Below are 22,567 nucleotides of genomic sequence, written 5' to 3'. Positions count from 1 at the left end.
GTAAAGGAGTTTTGCTATTTGGGGAGCAAAATAACTGATGATGGTCGAAGTAGAGAGGATATAAAATGTAGGCTGGCAATGGCAAGGAAAGCGTTTCTGAAGAAGAGAAATTTGTTAACATCCAGTATTGATTTAAGTGTCAGGAAGTCATTTCTGAAAGTATTCGTATGGAATGTAGCCATGTATGGAAGTGAAACATGGGCGATAAATAGTTTGGACAAGAAGAGAATAGAAGCTTTTGAAATCTGGTGCTACAGAAGAATACTGAAGATTAGATGGGTAGATCACATAACTAATGAGGAAGTATTGAATAGGATTGGGGAGAAGAGAAGTTTGTGGCACAACTTGACCAGAAGAAGGGATGGGTTGGTAGGACATGTTCTGAGGCATCAAGGGATCACCAATTTAGTATTGGAGGGCAGCGTGGAGGGTAAAAATCGTAGAGGGAGACCAAGAGATGAATACACTAAGCAGATTCAGAAGGATGTAGGTTGCAGTAGGTACTGGGAGATGAAAAAGCTTGCACAGGATAGAGTAGCATGGAGAGCTGCATCAAACCAGTCTCAGGACTGAAGACCACAACAACAAACAATGGGTTCAAAGATAACATACAGATAGTTTTCCTTCGCATAACATTCTGTATTATCAAAAATTCAGTATAAGACGTGTATCTCATTTCAAGATACGAGAACCAATTATATTACGCCTAACACAAATACACATTATATATATTACATAGTGGACTAATATATTAGTCCAATATGTAATAACAGCAAAAAGGAAAGGATACATTGCAACTCATCGGATAGATGTCACGGACGGGCACACTGAAACAGACTGCTAAAATATTTAGGCATCCACACAAAGTTTGTTGCGGCAAGCTGAAAAAGAGAGGATGAGGGAGAGAGGCAGATACGCACGCGCGTATGATAAACCCCTTCCCTTTAAAATTTCTCTCCTTCATACCTCCTCTGTGTTATCACTGATCTCATTTGTACTGAGACTGCAGTACACGCGAGTGCCTATTTGCTTCCACCGCCCTGAGTGGATTGCGTAAGTTGTAATAATTGTCCACCAACCCGCAGGTTTCTACAGCAGTTGTCCCCTGCGCAGAAAACAGAACGAGGTCGTGAATCTGTTATCTTGAGGCTGTAAGAAACTCTTAGCGAGGAATTGATATTATGTAATAATTAAATTTCCAATTAGTTTGTTTACATGGGATCCCATTTGCTTTTTATTGGCAGAACACGAGAAACTGCACAATTACATTCCACTTCATAATCACAAATAATTTTCATTCTTCAACAAAATAATGAACTACGTATTTCCGTAATTACTGTCTCACTCTTCTCAACTATCCTCCGAGGCTTCCCAACCAGCTCTAATCTTACAACCGAACCACTTCGCCCACCATCCAAGTTAGGCACGATCCGAAGATCACTGAAGTGCTTCGTCTGCCTTTTCGTTTAGCAGTTGTTTATCATTCTGCTGTTATTAATACTTGTGAAATAATGGAATGATAGCACGCTGTTGAGAGATGCTTTAATCTGAAATGCAGCTAAATACGCTGTTCAGTTTTCCTAATATTAATAACAGAAGATTATAATTTTGGCGCGCAACTTCTGAATGCAGCAGCCAGTCGCAGAGAAGGACCACAATGTAGAAGGTCTTTCTCGCGATAACCGTATCGAACAAACCAAATGTCGTCGGTAACTGCGCATTACATCGTATTGCCACTGCTGCCTTCTCAACTTCTGTAAGAGGAGCTTATTGTACCTCAACATGATGGCTGTTTTTTTTTTTTTTTTTTTTTACTTTATTGTGATTTTAACACCTTATACAAAGGCGGGCTGGCAGCAGCACAATACGCCGCTCTTCAGCCTTGAGAGTTACAACAAGTAGTACATAAAGGTGACACAGAGTAGACAGTAAAAACGGTGGGCAAAAAATGTAGACACTAAAAATCGAAAAAACACGTAGCCGTTCACGCTGGACGAGAAACATCACTAACACTGGGCGACACGATGCACAGAACATGGATGATGGCGACGGCACGTGAACGGTGGGGGCGTGACGGCGAACAACACTACACACAAACGAAGGCACACACACGAAACACTGACGGCGATGATCTCCGGCGCGCGAATGTTCACTGAGCGTGTACAAGTCCGGGGACCTGCCAAGAGAGGAGGTGGAGGAGGAGGAATGGGAAGGGGAATGGGAGATGGGAGAGGGGGGAGCAGAGATGCCATGGGCAAAGGAGAGAGGGGGAGGGAGGAAGGGGGAGGGGAAGCCCGGTGGAGAGGGGAGGAGGGAGGGGGGGAAAGGAAAGAGGAGGGAAGGGAAGGGAGGGAGGGAGGGTGCCTAAAGGAGAGGACACAGGAGGTGGGGGGGAGGATCAAAGTTGATAAGAGGGGTAGATGGAGGGGACGAGGACATCATCAGGGAGGGGGAGCTGGCGGAAGCCACCTTGGGAGAGGGTAAGGAGGGTGGAGAGATGGAGACCGGGTGGGACGTGGGAATACAGGCGCGGCAGCGGGCGGGGGTGGGAGAGGATCGGGGACATGAGCGGGTGGGGAGGATCAAGTTTACGGGAGGTGTACAGGATCCGTATCCTTTCAAGGAAAAGGAGGAGGTGGGGGAAGGGGATGAGATCATACAGGATCCGCGTGGGGGAGGGGAGACGGATGCGATAGGCAAGGCGGAGAGCATGGCGTTCAAGGATTTGGAGGGATTTATAGAAGGTAGGGGGGGCGGAGATCCAGGCTGGATGGGCGTAACAAAGGATAGGGCGGATGAGGGATTCATAGGTGTGGAGGATTGTGGAGGGGTCCAGACCCCACGTGCGGCCGGAAAGGAGCTTGAGGAGACGGAGTCGGGAACGAGCCTTGGCTTGGATCGTCTGGAGATGGGGAAATGATGGCTGTAAAGCCAGATATATTATAGCTTGTGCTTATGTATTTTCTGCTTTGGGAAAGATGCCTAAATAATTTATCAGTCTTTTTCATTAGGCCTGTCTCCAATTAACCACCTCCAAGTGGTGAGTAGCAAACTATTCTTTCCCTGTCGTTACAGTCGTCAGATCCATTTTCTCTCGTGTTTCGGCAGATATCTGCAATTTCGTTTTTTCAGTGTGTAGCGAAACAAATACTGCTCATCACGTCTCAAGCGACATCTAGTGTGGATAGAAAATATTAATCTGTTTCGCCTTACAAACAAAATTATTTCTAAAGCGGAATTCTACGTTCGCATGTCCCTCTTTATACACAGCGATAAAGCAAATATCGTACTAGATTTAACCTGGTACCGCTCTATTGGAAGGGAACACAAATTTCCGCTTTAAAAATCGTTTTGTTTGTAACAGCACACAAACCGACCGACGATTTCCGTGGGCACTGGGAGTCGCATGAGAGACAAGAGCAGTATTTGTTTGTTATGACTCCAGTAACTCATAGCCAAAACGAAAACACCACAGAAAAAGTGCCTGACGACTTATCCTGTATATACAGGGTGTAACAGATTAAGTGACTGAGGGCTGTGTTCTGAACAAGATTACGTCAGTATTTACGTCATTTTCTGACTGATAATTACAGGTCGTGAGTTTTTAGGTTGGGTAGTACCTCCAAGTAGATGTAGCAACATCAAGCCATTAGTTCATACTTTCATCTGGGCAGCAGGTCAGGTGTTGAATTGTGGACGCAAACTGGTTATTCTATACTGACAGATGTAGTCCAGTTAACTGTGTAGTTATGACTGTGTAGGTGACGTGCTTGTAGCACTGTTCGGCCCAGAGAAAAAGCAACAGACACACAGACGTGCGAACATATTGAGGTACCACATATAAAAACATCTGCATTTCTACCCCTTATATATACGGAATTTACGTGATCAATGCATAAATGTAAGTTGCGAAATGTAGAAACACTTGCCGAGGGTCAACGTTTGGTGCAATTACAGGCAGCTGACACTCAAGTTTACAAATGTTGCACCCAAATAAGCGAAAGGACTCATTACAGTGTTCACTCCCCGAAAACAGGAACAACAGAAACAAATTTAGAAGTTGCGCCCATAGCGACTTGAAGTGTGTAACAACCACAAAAAACTAGAAGTAGGAGAAACAGATTGCAGACGGCGATACGATGAAAGAATCCTACAGAAAAATTTACGCTAGAAAGAAGAACTGACAGAAACGGTATTTCGCTGTTCCGTAAGAACAATGCCACAACTGCAAAATTCACCAAATCGAGGTTATTGTACCAGTCATCTCAGAAATAGGTAGCGCATGCAGTGAAAGATCGCCAGACCTGTAGTTACACATAGTGCCGCTAGAGGGTAGCTGCGTCTGTGAGGAAATATCGATTGTCGTGACTTGGGTTGGGAAGAACATAGTCGTAATTGTTAGTTGCGTGTTTCAATTTGGTGAGTGTAGTAATGTATCCAGTGAAATAAAGACACGTTATGAATACTGCGGACTCAGAATCATTTCAACTAAAATCCTTGTAACGATGTAATTGTACATTGTGTCATTGTTTTCCCGATGTCTGAATAACTTCTGCGTCTAATTTTTCATAGCTTCATTGCTTCCTCAACTTTTAAATAACTTTTTTGTCATAGCTGTTCTTCGCGTCATTGTTAATGTAAACAAAATGGATTTTTAATACATTTAGGTCAATTTCATTTCCGTTTTATAGGGGTAAAAATGAGCAACACATCAAAAAAGATTTTGCAACTTGCTCTTCAAGGGCTAGCGGAGGATAACAAACGGACAAGAGAAGTAAACTGTTCCATAAGTAAACCACAAGCACGGGTGAGCAGTATAGAGCAACAACTATCAAGCCCACGCTGTGAAATAACAGACAAGCAAGTGAGCAAGGTGGAACCACAGGCATCATCATCAAAACATAAATCCAAGGTAACTCAGTTGCCTGAAGCTTCAAATGTGTTGTGGTTGAAAGGCAAGTGCGACAAAATCAGTTTTGAAAAGGGTGCCAGTAACATCCTCTTTGCCGAGCAGCACTTCCGATAGCAGTTCAGATTTGTCCTCTGGCTCAAGTGACAATTATCATCCATCAAGCAGCGATGAATCGTCTAATTCCAGTGAAAAATCAGTCGTCCTTAAAGAAAAATCACTCATTAAAAAGCCTAAAAAAGAATTCGAAATGTTAGCAACTGGGGCAGAGTAAGAGCCAAAACGTTGAGAAACAGTGAGAAAAGTTGTACATCACGTAGGGGTAAAATTGTCAAGGCTCGAAAACGGGTGCTCCGTGTACTGATAAATGTATCCTCTCTTGTACAAAGAAAGTAACAGAAGACTATAGATGTAAGCTGTTCATGAATTACTGGGCACTGGGATCGGTACAAAGACAATGGAATTTTCTAAATACATGCATGAGACGCTCATTCTCAAATATCGTCGCATTACTGCCCAAGAACCTAGAAAGCCGAATTGCGAGGTTCAAATGGCTCTGAGCACTATGCGACTTAACTTCTGAGGTCATCAGTCGCCTAGAACTTAGAACTAATTAAACCTAACTAACCCAAGGACATCACACACATCCATGCTCGAGGCAGGATTAGAAACCTGCGACCGGAGCGGTCGCTCGGCTCCAGACTGTAGCGCCTAGAACCGCACGGCCACTGCGGCCGGCATGAAGCAGAATTGCGTTTTCTACTTGGTGAAAGATTAGCAGAAGATTTGTTTGTACAAAACATTTCTGATAAACACTTTGGGAATAACCGAAACGCAAATCTGTACTGTTATAGAAAGCGGACTGGAACTGGGATATCACCCGTGGACAAAAGAGGAAATTATGGAAAACACTGTAAGACTGATCCAGAAATCTTGGAGTCAGTTAGGAATCACATAAACTAAATTCCCCATGTTGAGAGTCACTATTTAAGAAGTGACACAACAAGAGTATTCATCGATGGTGGCTTATCCATCGCAGAAATGCACAGAAATTGCTCTTCAGAGCGATCTTCCGCTAACCTGCCAGCTGCTAATTATGACGCCTACGCTCATATATTCAATACCGAATTTAACATAGGATTGTTTGTTCCAAAGAAGGATCAGTGTGACCATGGTGAAGCTTACAAAAACGCTACAGATGAAGACAAGGCAAAGCTATAAGAAGCATTTCAAGAACATCAGGAAGAAAAAGAATTGAGTCGCATAGAAAAAAACTTGGATAAGGAGTTGGCCCAAAATAAGAAGATACAACTGGCTGTTTATGATTTACAAGCTGTCTTACTGGTAACAACGGGACACACATCTGCCCTTTTCTACAAGTCGAGGTTCAACTGTTACAATTTCATAGCAAGTGTCCATACATACATTTTTTTCACTATCTGTTGTTACTCTCGAAGTCTATTCTACTTACGTTTGTTGTTTGTTGCAGGACACTGAGATTGGAAACGACAAAACTACCTGCTTTTTTTAAATTAGAAATAGCAACTTGTGTCTTACAATATCTTGAAGAGTTATCCAAGAACCTTCCCGGTATGGATGTCGTATTTAACTCCGACAGTTGTGGGGGGCAACAGAAAAACAAGTAAGTACCATAACTCAGACTGTGATTCGCAGAAATCATGTAACAAAATGTTTCTATTGTAAAAGTCACACCGATTAAAATGTCCATTCTCTTCTATCTCAGATACATGATTGCAACGTATTTGTATACAGTACAAAGGCTGGATATTTGGTCCATTACGCACAAGTATTTGATTCGTGATCATACCCAGAAGGAGGGAGACGCAGTTCACAGCATCATAGAGAGAGCAGTTACGAGTGCTGAGAAATCATGGCCAATTTATGAACCCAATCAATGCAAAAAAGAAGGGAAATCCGCTACATCTTAGAGAAATGGGTTTTTCAGATTTAAATGACATTAAAGCTTTGCATGATGGGATGGCTCTTTCCATGGCCAAGGACGTTGACAGAAGTATTTTCAAAGTGTCCGAAATTAAATTATTTCGATGTGAAAAGGGAAGTGATGTGTTTCAGTATAAGAACAGCTACAAACAGTCTGAGTGTGGGAGGTTCAATTCAAAGGGAGACAGAGACGTTTAACAGAGAATGTAGGGGGGGGGGGGGGGGGGAGTAATTTGGATCTGAAACCTGCTGATACTACCAAAATGACCCTCTCAGGAAACAAAATTAAAGATTTAAACAATTTGAGTAACAGCAATATCATTCCTAAATATTACAAGGCCTTCTTCTATAGTTCTCTTTCCATATAAATGTAATTTGTTGCTTTTATGTCAGTTGGAAGTTCATTATTTCACTTAGTATATTATTTTGTGTCAGTTATAAGATGACAATAATAAAAATGATAATAAAACAATGAAACTGTAAGAGTGAACAAAAATTTCCACACACCTTCTTTAGTCGTATTTGTTAATTTCGATAACAATGTCGGAAGAACAATGACACAATTACTTAAAGGGTTGCAAGGGCGTGAGTGAGATGCTGTTTGAAGGAAATAATTTTTGTATTTTGTAGAGAACCTTAGTGTCACAATTAGGTCAATTACCAATTCCATAGATAATTTTGCCGTTGTTTTACGAACTTCTTAAAAAATGTCGTTTGCTTTTCTGCCTTTCCTGTAAAGTCTTCATTTTGACAGTTATGTCATTGTTCTGCTGGAATGGCGATTTGTCGATGTAGAAAAAAATCCTCTGCTCAGAAAACTGTTGCCCCCCCCTCTTGTTGTTAACGTCATGTTTCCTTCAGGCCACCCAGAATGGATACTACAGGAGCTAAGAACCTCCAACATATCTGAAGTAACATAAAAGTCAATGCTAAATATTTTCTGCGCAACCCAAACACACGCTACAGACAGACGCGACATATAGACACTACTGGCTGGAGCGTCACGTGGTACACTACCACACTGCCCCTTGCTACTGCACATCACACTACCACTAGCCATCTTACGTACACACCACTATAGTGTGTCCCAAAAATCTATTTCTACGCCGTACAGAATCATTCAATGGGTGCAACGGGACCAACTTCTACACTCGCATTCTACTGTCCACGTCCTGTAACGGTATGCATTTCCTTCTCATCTGATTATTCTCTCAAATGTTGAAAAAGATGTACATGTCACAAGTTGCGAAATAGACGCCGTTTAAAGTAATGATCCCGGAAGTGTAGAACGACTTTCATTTCTTTCCACCAATGATCACAAAATTTTTTGGGCTTAGACTACCAGTTTCGGTCAGCAATGACCATCTTCAGATCTGTCTTGTAACATGTCCTAAAATAATAAAGCCATAGTGGCATCGTCACAAAATATACACAAAATTAGCATAGCATCGTCGCACATATTTAAAATATGATTTAAACTAGGTCGCTGTTCTGACATACTGGCTCTATTACTATTGGTAATAAACTACTGACCGGACTGGTAGTCTAAGGACAAAAAGCTTTGTGATCATTGATGGAAATAAAAGAAATCCATTTACATACTAGATTCGTTTTAGTACATACCTTAAAGTAACACTGGTAAGTATATCCGATCACTGGTGACACCTGATTGAAAACAGTCATCATTGCAAGGGTCATCAAACTGCAGCCTCCATTGACGTAACTGTACTCTGCATCAACCAGTAACCGCACGGATTTCGATGAAGCTGCTTTCCCTGGAATTGTAGTTTACATATGAAGTCATAACATTTTAACCGTTAAATCAAAGTCATAATTTCACACCAGACAACTATTCTTTGCAATATTATGCCTTTCTGACTAGCTACGCAACTATTTGTGAAAACTGTGACACTATAAAAAACTGGAAATTAACGAGATTCAGACCTATAATATGGAGAATTTTTCGAAAGTAGACAAATCTGCCAAATAAAAGGTATAGGAAAATTAGCAAATGAGACCTGTATAAAATAACACCAGAGGTAATTGAGAGTTTCTGAAGCATAATTATGCAATGAACAACTGAAACAGGAGGAAGGAATATAATATAGTAGATGAATGCAGGAAAGGGTAAAACCAAGCAACAAGGCAAGCCCTAGAACAGTTTCTTAGATGTCACACAGGATATTAAAATAGCAAAGGGAGAAAATATAAAAACGTACTTGTGGTCTCCAGCCAAATTACTGCTGTGATGCACCTCTCCACGCCACTGTGTATCCTGTGCAGGCATCTTCATATCTGTGTAAAGTATACATGTTGTGCTGTGGGAAGGATCAGTACATTTGGAAATGAAGAATGAGGAACACACATCGTACGCCGCGATCGCAGTATAGAAACTTCCATTGTTCCAAAATGACCGGTTTCAACAGTTTTATGCTGCCGGCTGTCATCATTTGATCTAAGGAGAGAACATGAAGATAATGAGGAGTGGGGGGGGGGGGGGGGGGGAGGGAAGACTTCGATTAATTTAACTTATTATATAAAGTACAAAATTTCACGTACGTCTTACAAAAGTGTCATGCTACATTACAAAGCACAAAAGGCACTCTTCACACATATATATCTCGATAAAAAACACACAGCTGAGAAAACGCACATAGTTAATGACATCATCGTGCCATCCATACATATCGGCGTCGAACAAGACACTCTCAAGCTTGCCACACAGCACTACACTACGGGCGGTGTGTTAAAATAGGGGCGGCAGATCTGCTATAAAATTACCATCTCACCATTGGGTGCCGCAAGTAGTACACCCTAAATGAACACATCCGAGGTTATAAGCAATGAACAGCGGTGCACCAGAAATAAAGGTGGATTTTTCAAAATGCCCGATATAACAACGGAATGCCAACTGACCTACTTTTAAAATCACCATGGGCTTATGCTCCATATAAAATATATAGTCATACATACTGATTGCTTATGACACAGTGAGGCAATTACAGTAACAGTAAAAATTTTTTAAAAGTAACCCATATCTTTAATTATCCAAGCAACATGAAGTAAAGTGAAAACCACAATGGCGCGAGCGCGAATGCTAAGCCGGCCAGACCTAGGAAGGGTCCCGCAAAGTACCACTCATGAAAAACCACACAGAGGTAAACTTACTTCAGGAACAATCTAATTGAGATACGAGTCATACTGGGTGCGAGGTGTCTACTACAGAGTCGAATGGAAATGGTATGTATTATAAAAAGTAATGTAGACAACTACAATAAAATTAAAGGCACAAATGAACCGAAAATATGTTTGCGAATAGGTCATGACAGCGCGAGAAGGGTTTCTGCAATCCATGTTGTGTGTCAGCAAACTATTATAAACGGGGACATTTAAGGAAATAGCAGTGACGAAGATCAAGTAGCTGAACTGAGTCCTAGGTCCTTATTACCATTATGTCTGACAGATAAGACGGAGCCTGTTACAGCCACAGCCTCTCATGGTAATATGATGATAAAGCTTCAAATTAATGCACTAGACGATCAAATAATAAACGAATGTCATATCAGATATCCGTTGTGCGCTGGGTGCAAAGTATATACACACATCACAAAAAGTTTTGCATCAGCCCGGTTCCCAGACTCCTGAAGATAGACGTTGACTGTTGATATTGTATTACAGACACGGTCCCTTTGACTGTTCAGAGATGTCACTAAATCCGCCCAAAGATGTAAACAGCCATGCATGAGCAGCGCCTATTAGAAGGAGGGGGTCCGACAGCCGATCAGTTCCAGTCATTCCACCAGGAAAGAGGTACACGGCTCGTGTTGTCTATAGTTCAACCATGTCTAGACGGTCAATACCGCGGTCCGATCGCGTCCGCATTGTTACTTCGTGCCAGGAAGGGCTCTCAACTCCAGGCGTCTCGGAGTGAACCAAAGCGGTGTTGTTCGGACATGGAGGAGATACAGAGAGACAGGAACTGTCGATGACATGCCTCGCTCAGGCCGCCCAAGGGCCACTATTGCAGGGGATGACCGCTGCCAATGGATTATGGGTCAGAGGAACCCTGGCAGCAACGCCACCAAGTTGAATAATGCTTTTCGTGCAGCCACAGGACGTCGTGTTACGACTCAAACTGTGCGCAGTAGGATGCATGGTGCGCAACTTCACTCCCGACGTACGTGACAAGGCCATCTTTGCAACCACGACACCATACAGCGCGGTACAGATGGACCCAGCAATACGCTGAATGGACCGCTAACGATTTGCATCACGCTCTCTTCGTCGATGACTGTCGCATATGCCTTCAACCAGACAATCGTCGGAGATGTGTTTGAAGGCAACCTGGTCAGGCTAAACGCCTTCGACGCACTGTACAGCGAGTGCAGCAACGTGGAGGTTTCCTACTATTTTGGGGTGGCATAATGTGGGGCCGACGTACGCCGCTGCTTGTCACGGAAGGCGCCGTAACGACTGTACGATACGTGAATCCCATCCTATGACCGATAGTGCAGCCATATCGGCAGCATATTGGCTAGACATTCGTCTTCAAGGACAACAATTCGCGTCCCCATCATGCGCATCTTGTGAATGACTTCCTTCAGGATAACGACATCGTTCGACTAATATGGCCAGCATGTTCTGCCCACATGAACCCTATGGATCATGCCTGGGATAGATAGAAAAGGGCTGTTTATGGACGACGTTACCCACCAACCACTCTGAGGGATCTACGCTGAATCGCCGTTGAGGACTGGGACAATCTGGACGAACAGTGCCTTGATGAACTTGTGGATATTATCCCACGACAAATACAGGCATGCATCAATGCAAGAGGACGTGCTACTGGGTGTCAGAGGTACCGGTGTGTACAGCACCACTCTGAAAATTTCGCTGTATGGAATGATGTTTATGTTGATCTCTGTTCCAATTTTCGGTACCGGCTCCGGAACTCTCGGTACCGAAATGACGCAAAACTTTTTTTGATGTGTGTAAAAACCATTTCGCATGCAGAATTCCTTCTGCTCTGTTCACAAATTTCCACTTAAAAACTGGTAGCCAGAAAACAAACCTTTGTTTTTCAATGTAGTTGCGTGAGTAGGACCGAAATAATGATGCGTTTATTAATGTTAACACTAATCACATATACATACCTCTGGACTCGCTGTATGGCGGTACAACATGCAATGTTGTGGCTTTCGTGAGCAGTAAAAAGGGCGGAATTGATGTTTATGTTGATCTCTATTCCAAATTCTCTGTACAGGTCCGGATCTCTCGGGACCGAGATGATGCAAAACTTTTTTTGATGTGTGTATTCGTTATACAACGAGACGTTTACACCTGTGATAGGTTACCTGTAAGTTTTGAGATAATGACATGGTAACTAAAGGCTGTTCTAAGCGCCTATATGTCTGTATGTGTGATCTTTATAAATAGTCCAACCAACTTAGCAACCTGCTATCTCTTACATTTCCTTGCATAAACTTACAATACAGCATCGAAAATGTTAAAAAAAATTGCTCACCTGACTAATTGGTTATTAAGAAGGTGATCTGGGTATCTCTTTTTATTTCTGTAAATTTGTATGTTTGTCACTATATTAAACTTTTGTAGGCTTGTAGAATTTCCATATTGTAGCGTGTCTACTACTTTATGCTTAGACGTGCGAAGGTGATCCGGAAAGGTAATTCTGTTATGCTCACTTGTTTGTAGGCCACCACGAGCATGGAGAAGCGCCGCAGCACGCCGTGCCATGGACTCGAATAATGTCTAAAGTAGTGCTGGAGGGAACTGACACCATGAATCCTGCAGGGCTGTCCACAAAGGCATAAGAGTACGAGGGGGAGGAGATCTCTTCTGAACAGCACGTTGCAAGGCATCCCGCTTATGCTCAATAACGTTCGTGTCTGGAGAGTTTGGTGCCCAGCGGAAACGTTTAAATTCAGAAGAGTGATCCTGGAGCTACTCTGTATCAATTCTGGACGTTTGAGGTGTCGCATTGTCCTGCTGTAATTGCTCAAGTCCGTCGGAATGCACAATGGACATGAATGGATGCAAGTGATCAGACAGGATGCTAATGTATGTGTCACCTGCCAGAGACGTATCTATATGTATCAGGGGTCCCATATCACTACAACTGGTCACGTCCCACACCATTACACAGTCTCCACCAGCTTGAACAGTCCCCTGCTGACAAAAAAATGGTTCAAATGGCTCTGAGCACTATGGGACTTCATTGCTGTGGTCATCAGTCCCCTAGAACTTAGAACTACTTAAACTAACTAACCTAAGGACATCACGCACATCCATGCCCGAGACAGGATTCGAACCTGCGACCGTAGCGGTCGCGCGGTTCCAGACTGTAGCGCCTAGAACCGCTCGCCCACTCCGGCCGGCCCCTGCTGACACGCAGGGTCCATGGATTAATGAGGTTGTCTCCGTACCCCTACATGTCCATTTGCTCCATACAATTTGAAAAGAGACTCGTCTGACAAGGCAACAAGTTTCCAGTCATCAACAGTCCAATGTTGGTGTTGAGGGGCCCCGGCGAGCCGTAAAGTTTTGTGTCATGTAGTCCTCAAGGGTACACGAGTGGACCTTCGGCTCCGAAAGCACATATCGATGATGTTTCTTTCAATGGTTCGCATGCTGCCACTTGTTGATGACCCGGGATTCTGCAGCAGTCTGCGGAAGGGTTTGCACTTCTGTCACGTTGAACGATTCTCTTCAGTTGTCGTTAGTCCCGTTCTTGAATTATCTTTTTCCGGCCGCAGCCATGTCGGAGATTTGATGCTTTGTCGGATTCCTGATATTCACGGTACATTCGTGAAATGGTCGTAGTGGAAAATCCCCCTTCATCGCTATCTCAGAGATGCTGTGTCCCATCGCTCATGGACCGACTATAACAGCACGTTCAAACTCACTTAAATCCTGATAACGTGCCATTGTAGCAGCAGTAACCAATCTAACATCTGCGCCAGACAGTTGTCTTATATAGGCGTTGCCGACCGCAGCGCCGTATTCTGCCTGTTTACGTATCTCTGTATTTGGATACGCATGCCTATACTAGTTTCTTTGGCGTTTCAGTGTATTGCCAGCTAATGAAGAAATTAGTGCTTGATAAAAAGCAAACCTTACAAACTAGCACTGCTGATTGGTTGGTTGATTTGGGGAAGGAGACCTGACAGCGTGGTCATCGGTCTCATCGGATTGGGGAAGGATGGGGAAGGAAGTCGGCCGTGCCCTTTCAGAGGAACCATCCCGGCATTTGCCTGGAGCGATTTAGGGAAATCACGGAAAATCTAAATCAGGATGGCCGGACGCGGGATTGAACCGTCGTCCTCCCGAATGCGAGTCCAGTGTCTAACCACTGCGCCACCCCGCTCGGTAGCACTGCTGAGAATGCGTCAATATGCACTTACGACAACAATGAAAAATTGTTGAAACAGAAATACAAGGTGCGGCACGTAAAACTGACCCGTCGTACGCAATGATGATGTTCCAGGATGTCCACGCGCGTCAATAATAATGGAAACGCCGTCCAAGCAGTCGCGCGCGAAGTAATCATTTCCTCTCATGTACCAACATTGCGCGGAACTTTTTTGTTATGTAAAACACCTGCAGCCACAGCTAGTGAAACTTGTCGAGACTAGCTGAGGAAAAGGCCTAAGTTTGCAGGACGTTCTGTGCCAGCAAGAAGCACCATATAGGAATTGATTGAAAAATGGCGCCATACAGGATCGGTTCAAAATGCTTCCAGGAACAGACCACCTGAATTAAAGGGCAGGTGCAGGAGATAATGGCAGGAAGTCCTCGTAAGTCAACCAAGAGATTAAGTCAACAGGTTCATGCGAGTGAGAGAAGTTGCAGAGGTGTTTTAAGGGGACTAAAGTTATTAAAACCGTACCGCGTAAGTGTTGTTCAACAGTTGAAGGAGCCTGACCTGCAGAAGACAGTGCTTTTCTGTTCATGGCTATTGAGGAATGTTGCCAGTAGTGTCTTGCACCCACTAAGGCTCATCATGAGTGACGAGGGGTGGTTCCACCTGTATGAGTACACAAATTTCCAGAACAACTGGTACTGGTCGACAGAAAATCCAAGCATCACAACACAGGAACTGACAAGGGTATATATGAATCTCCTGAGGCGTGCTCACATGTGTGCTGAAGTGGGCGGAGGACACTTCCGCACCTACTGTGAAGGTGAATAATCATATTCAATACATTACATTTTATTTTATGTAGCCGCGCCGTCTAAGCCGCCTTGCTACACTTCGCGCCCCCCCCTCCCCCCCACCCACACCCCCCATCCGCCCATCGGAGATTGGAGCCCACCCTTGGGCATGGCTGTGTGTTGACCTTAGCGTAAGTTAGTTTAAGTTAGATTAAGTAGTGTATAAGCCTAGGGACCGATGACCTCAGCAATTCGGTCCCATAGGAACTTACCAAAAATTTCATTTTATGTTTATGCGTTGACTTTACAAAACGTTCAAATGGCTCTGAGCACTATGGGACTTAATATCTGTGGTCATCAATCCCCTAGAACTTAGAACTACTTAAACCTAACTAACCTAAGGACATCACACACATCCATGCCCGAGGCAGGATTCGAACCTGCGACCGTAGCGGTCTCGCGGTTCGAGACTGTAGCGCCTAGAACCGTTCGGCCACCCCGGCCGGCTATAGCCATGTGCCAGCAGTTTCTACACTACTGGCCATTAAAATTGCTACACGAAAAAGAAATGCAGATGACAAACGGGTATTCATTGGACAAATATATTATACTAGAACTGACATGTGATTACATTTTCACGCAATTTGGTTACAAAGATCCTGAGAAATAAGTACCCAGAACAACCACCTCTGGCTGTAATAACGGCCTTGATACGCCCAGGCATTGAATCAAACAGAGCTTGGATGGCGTGTACAGGTACAGCTGCCCATGCAGATTCAACATGATATCACAGTTCATCAAGAGTAGTGACTGGCGTATTGTGACGAACCAGTTGCTCAGCCACCATTGACAAGACGTTTTCAATTGGTGAGAGATCTGGCGAATGTGCTGGCTAGGGCAGCAGTCGAACATTTTCTGTATCCAGAAAGGCCCGTACAGGACCTGCAACATGCGATCGTGCGTTATCCTACTGAAATGTAGGGTTTCGCATGGATCGAATGAAGGGTAGAGCCAGGGGTCGTAACACATCTGAAATGTAGCGTCCAATGTTCAAGGTGGCATTTCATCTTCGTGGTGTAGCAATTTTAATGGCCAGTAGTGTATTTTCTTCTTATCTGAACTGTCTATTGCCTATGTCTCGCTTCCGTACAAGGCTACACTCCAGACATCAGAAACGACTTCTTAACACCTAAATTTATTTTCGGTGTTAGTAGATTTGTCTTTTTCAGAAATGCTATTCTTGCAATTGCAATGTGCATTTTGTATCTTCTCTGTCTTGGCCATCGTTTGTTAAATTGCTGTCCAAATAGTAAAACTCATCAATTACTTCTAGTGCCTCATTTACTAATCGAATTCCCTCAGCAATAACTGGTTTAATTCGACTGCAATGTATGTTTCATATACAAGAGGCGATCAGTAGGTAACGCAACACATTTTTTTTTCTCTGCCAATTTCGGATGAATAAATGCGGAATTTGTTGTGGGACATCATGGAATGTTCCCGCTCCAGCCGCGATAGTTCCACGTAATTCCGATAGGTGACGACACTATACGTAGCTTTGAAAATGGCGTCTGTAACGGAGGTACGTTCCAAGCAGAGTGCAGTCACTGAGTTTCTTTGGGCGGAAAACCAGAGCATCGCAGATATTCATAGGTGCTGGTAGAATGTCTACAGAGACCTGGCAGTGAACAAAAGCACGATGAGTCGTTGGGCGAGGTGTCTGCAATCATCGCGACAAATTCGTAAAAACCTGTCCTATCTCTCATATGCCGGCCGGCCGCACACCGTTGTGCGTCTTAAGCCTAGTTTACCCGACGACATTGGGTTGCGCCACTCGTTACGTGGAATGAGTTGCACGCAAGTGGTTTCATATATGAATGTCGACACGGCGACACCAGTATACACTTCAGTTTCGTCGTTTTGTCGGTCCCTGAGTCGTGTCTGAAATGAAAGTATCAGCAGCAGCACGTTGCACGAGTTGTGATGGAGATATAGCTTGTTGTGTGGAATCGCTGCATAAGAAAAATAAGAAGCGTGTTTCGATTCGTGACTGGATGAAGAAATGACGTCAGCTCGGTTGCTCAGCATACTTGCTGGAATAATTTTTAACAGAAGCTCCAATAAGCTCTTTTAATAATCTTAGAATGTCACCAGAACTGTTCACGTTTGTTCTAAGTAGAGTTAATTATGCAATAAGGAATGAAGGTACTGTAATGCATGAAGTACTGTCGCCAGAATTTAAATTACATATCATATTGCGATTATTACAATCGAGGACACTCGGCATGCTATAATATATGGTTTTGATTGGTGATGATAATTATTAACATTAACAGTAATAATTATTAACATTAGCAATAATAATTTTTGGAAGCAGGCAGCATTAAGAAGAGAATGGTTTGCAAACTATTCTCTTGAAGATAGATCTGTACAGGGGCAATATTTCAAAATTCTAACATATGTGACGCTTTAAATAGATGAATATTGAATAAAGAATGCAGCTTCTTGAATTTATATAGCCTTCCCTCCTGTCAACAATATTCCTTAACAAAGAGTTGGCCAGCTCAAACGATGGGATTTTAGTCTTGTAGACGAGAGCATTGCCACAGTTAGAATTGCTTGTAGTTTTCTTAATTCAGTTGTATATGTGCTCCTAACTCAATAAATTTTGCCCTGCTGCTCAGATATTGTCAAACCATCTGTGTTATGATCGTACATGACGGTCTCAGCGACAGCAATATGTTGTTTATTTTTGTAATCAGCATCCCTGAAATCCCACAAACATTTATGCAAAACATAGATATCCAAAGAGCGAACATTATTCTCAGTTCCCCACTTCCTATTTCAGTTTGTCTACACTCTACGAAGACACATAACCTCAAAACCCATGCAACTAGTGTCGCCAAAGTTGGAACACGCCGAAAGTGTTTAGTTTCACCAACGAGTTGCGCAAGCGCCTGGCGCGCATGCGCAGTGGCCGGTAGCGCAGTTGCCTGCAACCTAGTGTCCTCGTGTAAACTACACTTTACAATGTTGGAATGTGCGGATACTCTCATTCGAGGTGATGGATGGATCACACTCAAACACTTCGCTGCACAACTGTATGTCTCTTCTGGTAGTGGTGAGACATTCGTCCACTAATTGGAGTACTCAAAGGTGTCTGTCCTCTGCGTCCCTTACTGCCTAACAGAAGACCATAAAGCGCAATGAAGAACCTTCTGTGAGAAATTGCTTGCGCATTATCAGGCTGATTGTTGACATTTTTTGTCGAACATCGTCACAGGCAGTGAAATATGGGTTCATCGCTTCGAACCGGAGACAAAACGGCAATCCATGGAATAGCGTCATACTATTTCTCCTCCAAACGAAAAGTTCAAAGCCTCAGCTGGTAAAATCTTGACGACGGTCTTCTGGACTCCGAAGGGGTTATTCTGTTTGGTGTCCTCCCTCATGGAGCGAGGATCATCTCTGAAGTTCATCGTGCCACTCTCAGGAAACTGAAGAAACCACTTCAGCGTGTTTGTCGCCACAAAAATACAAATTAACTTCTCCTTCATCATAATGCAAGGCCTCACACAAGTCTGAATACCTGAAAAGAACTCACAAAACTTCATTGGATTGTTCTTCCTCATCCAACATACAGGCTGGATCTCGCACCTTCCAACTGTTTGGCCCAATGAAGAATGAGGAGGAGGAGGAGATTAGTGCTTAACGTCCCGTCGACAACGAGATCATTAGAGACGGAGCGCAAGCTCGGGTGAGGGAAGGATGGGGAAGGAAATCGGCCGTGCCCTTTCAAAGGAACCATCCCGGCATTTGCCTGAAGCGATTTAGGGAAATCACGGAAAACCTAAATCAGGATGGCCGGAGACGGGATTGAATCGTCGTCCTCCCGAATGCGAGTCCAGTGTGCTAACCACTGCGCCACCTCGCTCGGTCAATGAAGAATGCAATCCGTGGGAAGTAATATATGGATGATGAGCAGGTTACCGATGCAGCAAGACATTGTCTCTGATGTCGACCAGTAAAGTGGTACCATGAAGGCATACAGGTGAACCCAGTAAGGCAGTGTAAGACCTTCGCATTGAATGGAGATTATATTGAAAAATGGGAGTTTTGTAGCCAAAAGAGTGGGGAATAATATGATGTATTCTGAATGAAACCAACCTGTTTTCAGAAAGAAATGCCTTGCGTCCGGCCCTGGTAGCTGAGTGGTCAGCGTGACAGACTGTCAATCCTAAGGTCCCGGGTTCGATTCCCGGCTGGGTCGGAGATTTTCTCCGCTCAGGGACTGGGTGTTGTGTTGTCCTGATCATCATCATTTCATCCCCATCGACACGCAGGTCGCCGAAGTGGCGTCAACTCGAAAGACCTGCACCAGGCGAACGGTCTACCCGACGGGAGGCCCTAGCCACACGACATTTCATTTCATTACATATTGAACGTTCCTCATAATATGCCTGCCTCTTTCACACTTTACTAGCTTTCATAAACGTTAAAATTAATCCTTGTATGTTTTATTTGTCTTGCTTTTTGTTTTGCGTAGCCGGGCGCTGTGGCCGAGGAGTTCTAGGCGCTTCAATCCGGAGCTGCGCTGCTGCTACGGTCGCAAGTTCGAATCCTGCGTCGGGTATGGATTGTGTGATGTCCTTAGATTAGTTAGGTTTAAGTAGTTCTAAGTCTAGGGGACTGATGACCTCAGATGTTAAGTCCCATAGTGCTCAGAGCCATTAGAACCACTTTTGTTTTGTGTATCACTAATTGAGAGAGAAAGTAACTTCTCTTTTCCTTACCAAGAATGGATAGCCTTCGGACAGCATGGCGAAGATTATTGGACTCTTCTGCGGTTAGGCCTTGTATGTCGCAAGATTTCCTATCGTCGGATATCGCCGCTGCGACTTTTTCGACCACTGACGTACAGCTGCTGTCTCCACCGTAGAACTGTCTCGTTAAGCTGACCTGCAGTGAAGAGAAAGTTACTTAATGGTACTTGAACAACAAACGGTGCTCCAGTCAAGGAGTGGCAGCGTCGATATAAGTCTGTGCTTATCGTAAGTGCTTACCAAAGTGTCGGCTGAGAGAAGGGATGTTATCTTCGTCTGCAGACATGGGTTTCGGCCACCGTGCTTTGACACCATTTCAGCCAAGTTTACCAGTTCGCTTAAATTTCTATCATACTTCTCCTGCCTGTGAAAAGATACGAGGGTAATCCCAAAAGTAAGGTCTCCTATTTTTTTATAAGTACAGAACTCTATTTGTGTGGCAGTTTGTCACACTGTTATGAAGAGTGCTTCACGCGCTGTGTGTAAACATACGCACGCCGAGCTGAGGCGCTCAGTCTTGGCTTGGCAGCCGTTGAGAATGGAGCTCCCGTTGGATGTTACCGCCAAGTGCGAATTGCGCGCAGTTATTCGGTTTTTGAAGGCAAAGGCCACTGCGCCGATTGAAATCCATCGCCAATTGACGGAAGTGTATGGTGAGTCGTTCATGGACGTCAAAAATGTTCGTAAGTGGTGTAGAGAGTTTGCAGCTGGTCGGACCGAAATTCACGATGAACAGAGGAGCGGGAGACCGTCAGTTTCTGAGGAGACAGTGTTGAGGGTTTCACCCTGGATGATCTCTGCACGTTGGTTCCTGAGGTTTCCCGAAGCACCGTTCACAGAACTTTAACGGAAACATCGAACTACCGGAAGGTTTGCGCAATATAGGTGCCACGTATCCTGACTGAGGACCACATGCGGCAACGAGTTGATGCTTCCCGCGCATTTCTTCACCGCCTTGCAGCCGAACAGGACAGCTTTCTGGACTCAATTGTCACGGGTGACAAAACCTGGGCATACCATTTTACACCTGAAACTAAGCAACAGTCGCGCCAGTGGCGGCATCCTTCTTCGCCAAAGCCGCAAAAAATTCAAACACAGTCTGCCAGTAAAGTTATGACAACCGGTTTTGGGATCGGAAAGGGGTATTGTTGGTCGACTTTATGCCCACTGGGACCACAATTAACGCTGATAGGTATTGTGAGACTCTGAAAAAACTCAAACGGGCAATTCAGAACCGGAGAAGAGGAGTGTTGAGCAAGGGCGTACACATTCTCCATGACAACGCTCGCCCACACATCGCTCGGCAAACCGTTGCTCTCCTGCAACAGTTTCAGTGGAACATAATCACCCACCCACCCTATAGTCCTGACTTGGCGCCCAGGGACTATTACCTGTTCCCTAAGTTGAAAGAACATTTGGCCTGAATGCGATTCAGCTCCGACGACGAGGTGAAAGAAGAGGTTCATAACTTTCTGAACAGCATGGCGTCGAGTTGGTATGACATGGGCATACAAAAACTGCCACAGTCTACAAAAATGCATCGACAGAAATGGTGATTATGTCGAAAAATAGCTAAATGTTCAAGCTGTAAACTGATGTAAACCATTATAGAAATAAACAGGTCTGTGTACTTATAAAAAAAAATAGGTGACCTTACTTTTGCCATCAGTTAAGTAAGCTATCAGTGCAGAAACTTGTGGTCACTTTACGGAAATGAATCCCTGAGGTATTTACACGATACAAAATCATAGTCAGCCATCTGAAATGTCAACAACTGAATCAATAACTTCATACCTAAGTTGTATTCCATTTCCAAGAACATTTTTGCAAGCTTTTACTTTTTCGTGTCTGGGACATCAAAGGACGGAAAACGTTACAACCTAACATATATTGAAGGAATTGACTTAAAGATGCTGAGTAGTTGCTGAGAAACTATGGCTGGAATTTTTATGTCATTATTGCTCCATGGGTATCACAAATGTAATAACATAGGTCAACGTGGATTGCTTTGCGGCGGCCATGCATGTTGCAAGTATACCAGGGCGCCGATTCTTACAGGTTCCGTAGTGAGACTTCGAGATATTTACTGATATTATAAAGCGAAGGGTAAGTCTTTGAATCTACACCCAATCTAGCTGACGATCTGTGTGGTGCGGAGTACGGCATACGTTTGGTCAGGTAGATTTTTAGTGTTCAGTGCCTCAGTCAGTAAAAGTGGAACCCTTTTAGGATGACTTTGCAGTCCCCCTATCTGTCTGTCTGTCTGTTAGAAACCTTGTTCCTCAGGAACAGGTAGACGAATCAAGTTGAAATTTTTGTCACATACTAGGATCTACAGCCCCTTGGCACCATGAAAAAGTTAAGCTTCTAAGCCAAAGCAGTCAACAGATACAGCTATTTACGTAACATATTTTGATATTCGCAAACTGACTCATTTAAACCTATAGATTACTTACCGTTGACCTACAACCATGAAATCTGGAAGAAGTAAATTTCACAGTAGAAGAAGGGTAAAATCCGAAAACTCTTAATTTGTAACTATATCATACGAAAACTTTTTTGTTGTTGTTATTTGTTATCTGACTGGCTGTCTGTCCGTCTATCAAGAACCCTTTTACTCAGGAAAGGATGAGGTAGCAAGCCGAAATTTATGTCACATTCTAAGGTCCATTGTCCCTTGGTGCTATAAAAAGGTTAATCT

At 43.7% G+C, this 22,567-nt stretch overlaps 1 protein-coding gene across 1 annotated transcript in view; it reads right to left on the bottom strand.

Moving 5' to 3' along the window:
• The window catches only part of LOC126419552 (hydroxyproline dehydrogenase-like), a 180,386-nt gene that overhangs the window by 71,434 nt on the left and 86,385 nt on the right, over positions 1–22,567 (bottom strand). The window contains exons 4-6 of the mRNA XM_050086742.1: positions 20,107–20,230; positions 19,837–20,002; positions 8,495–8,646 (exon numbers count right to left, since the gene is read on the bottom strand). Coding sequence (XP_049942699.1) covers positions 8,495–8,646; positions 19,837–20,002; positions 20,107–20,230 — 442 coding nt within the window. The remainder of the gene's footprint in view (positions 1–8,494; positions 8,647–19,836; positions 20,003–20,106; positions 20,231–22,567) is intronic.

This window comes from Schistocerca serialis, chromosome 9, assembly GCF_023864345.2.
Source record: "Schistocerca serialis cubense isolate TAMUIC-IGC-003099 chromosome 9, iqSchSeri2.2, whole genome shotgun sequence".
NCBI classification, from domain to species: domain Eukaryota; kingdom Metazoa; phylum Arthropoda; class Insecta; order Orthoptera; family Acrididae; genus Schistocerca; species Schistocerca serialis.
The sequence above is the reverse complement of the archived record's forward strand: the minus strand, read 5'-3'. Positions and strand labels throughout refer to the sequence as shown.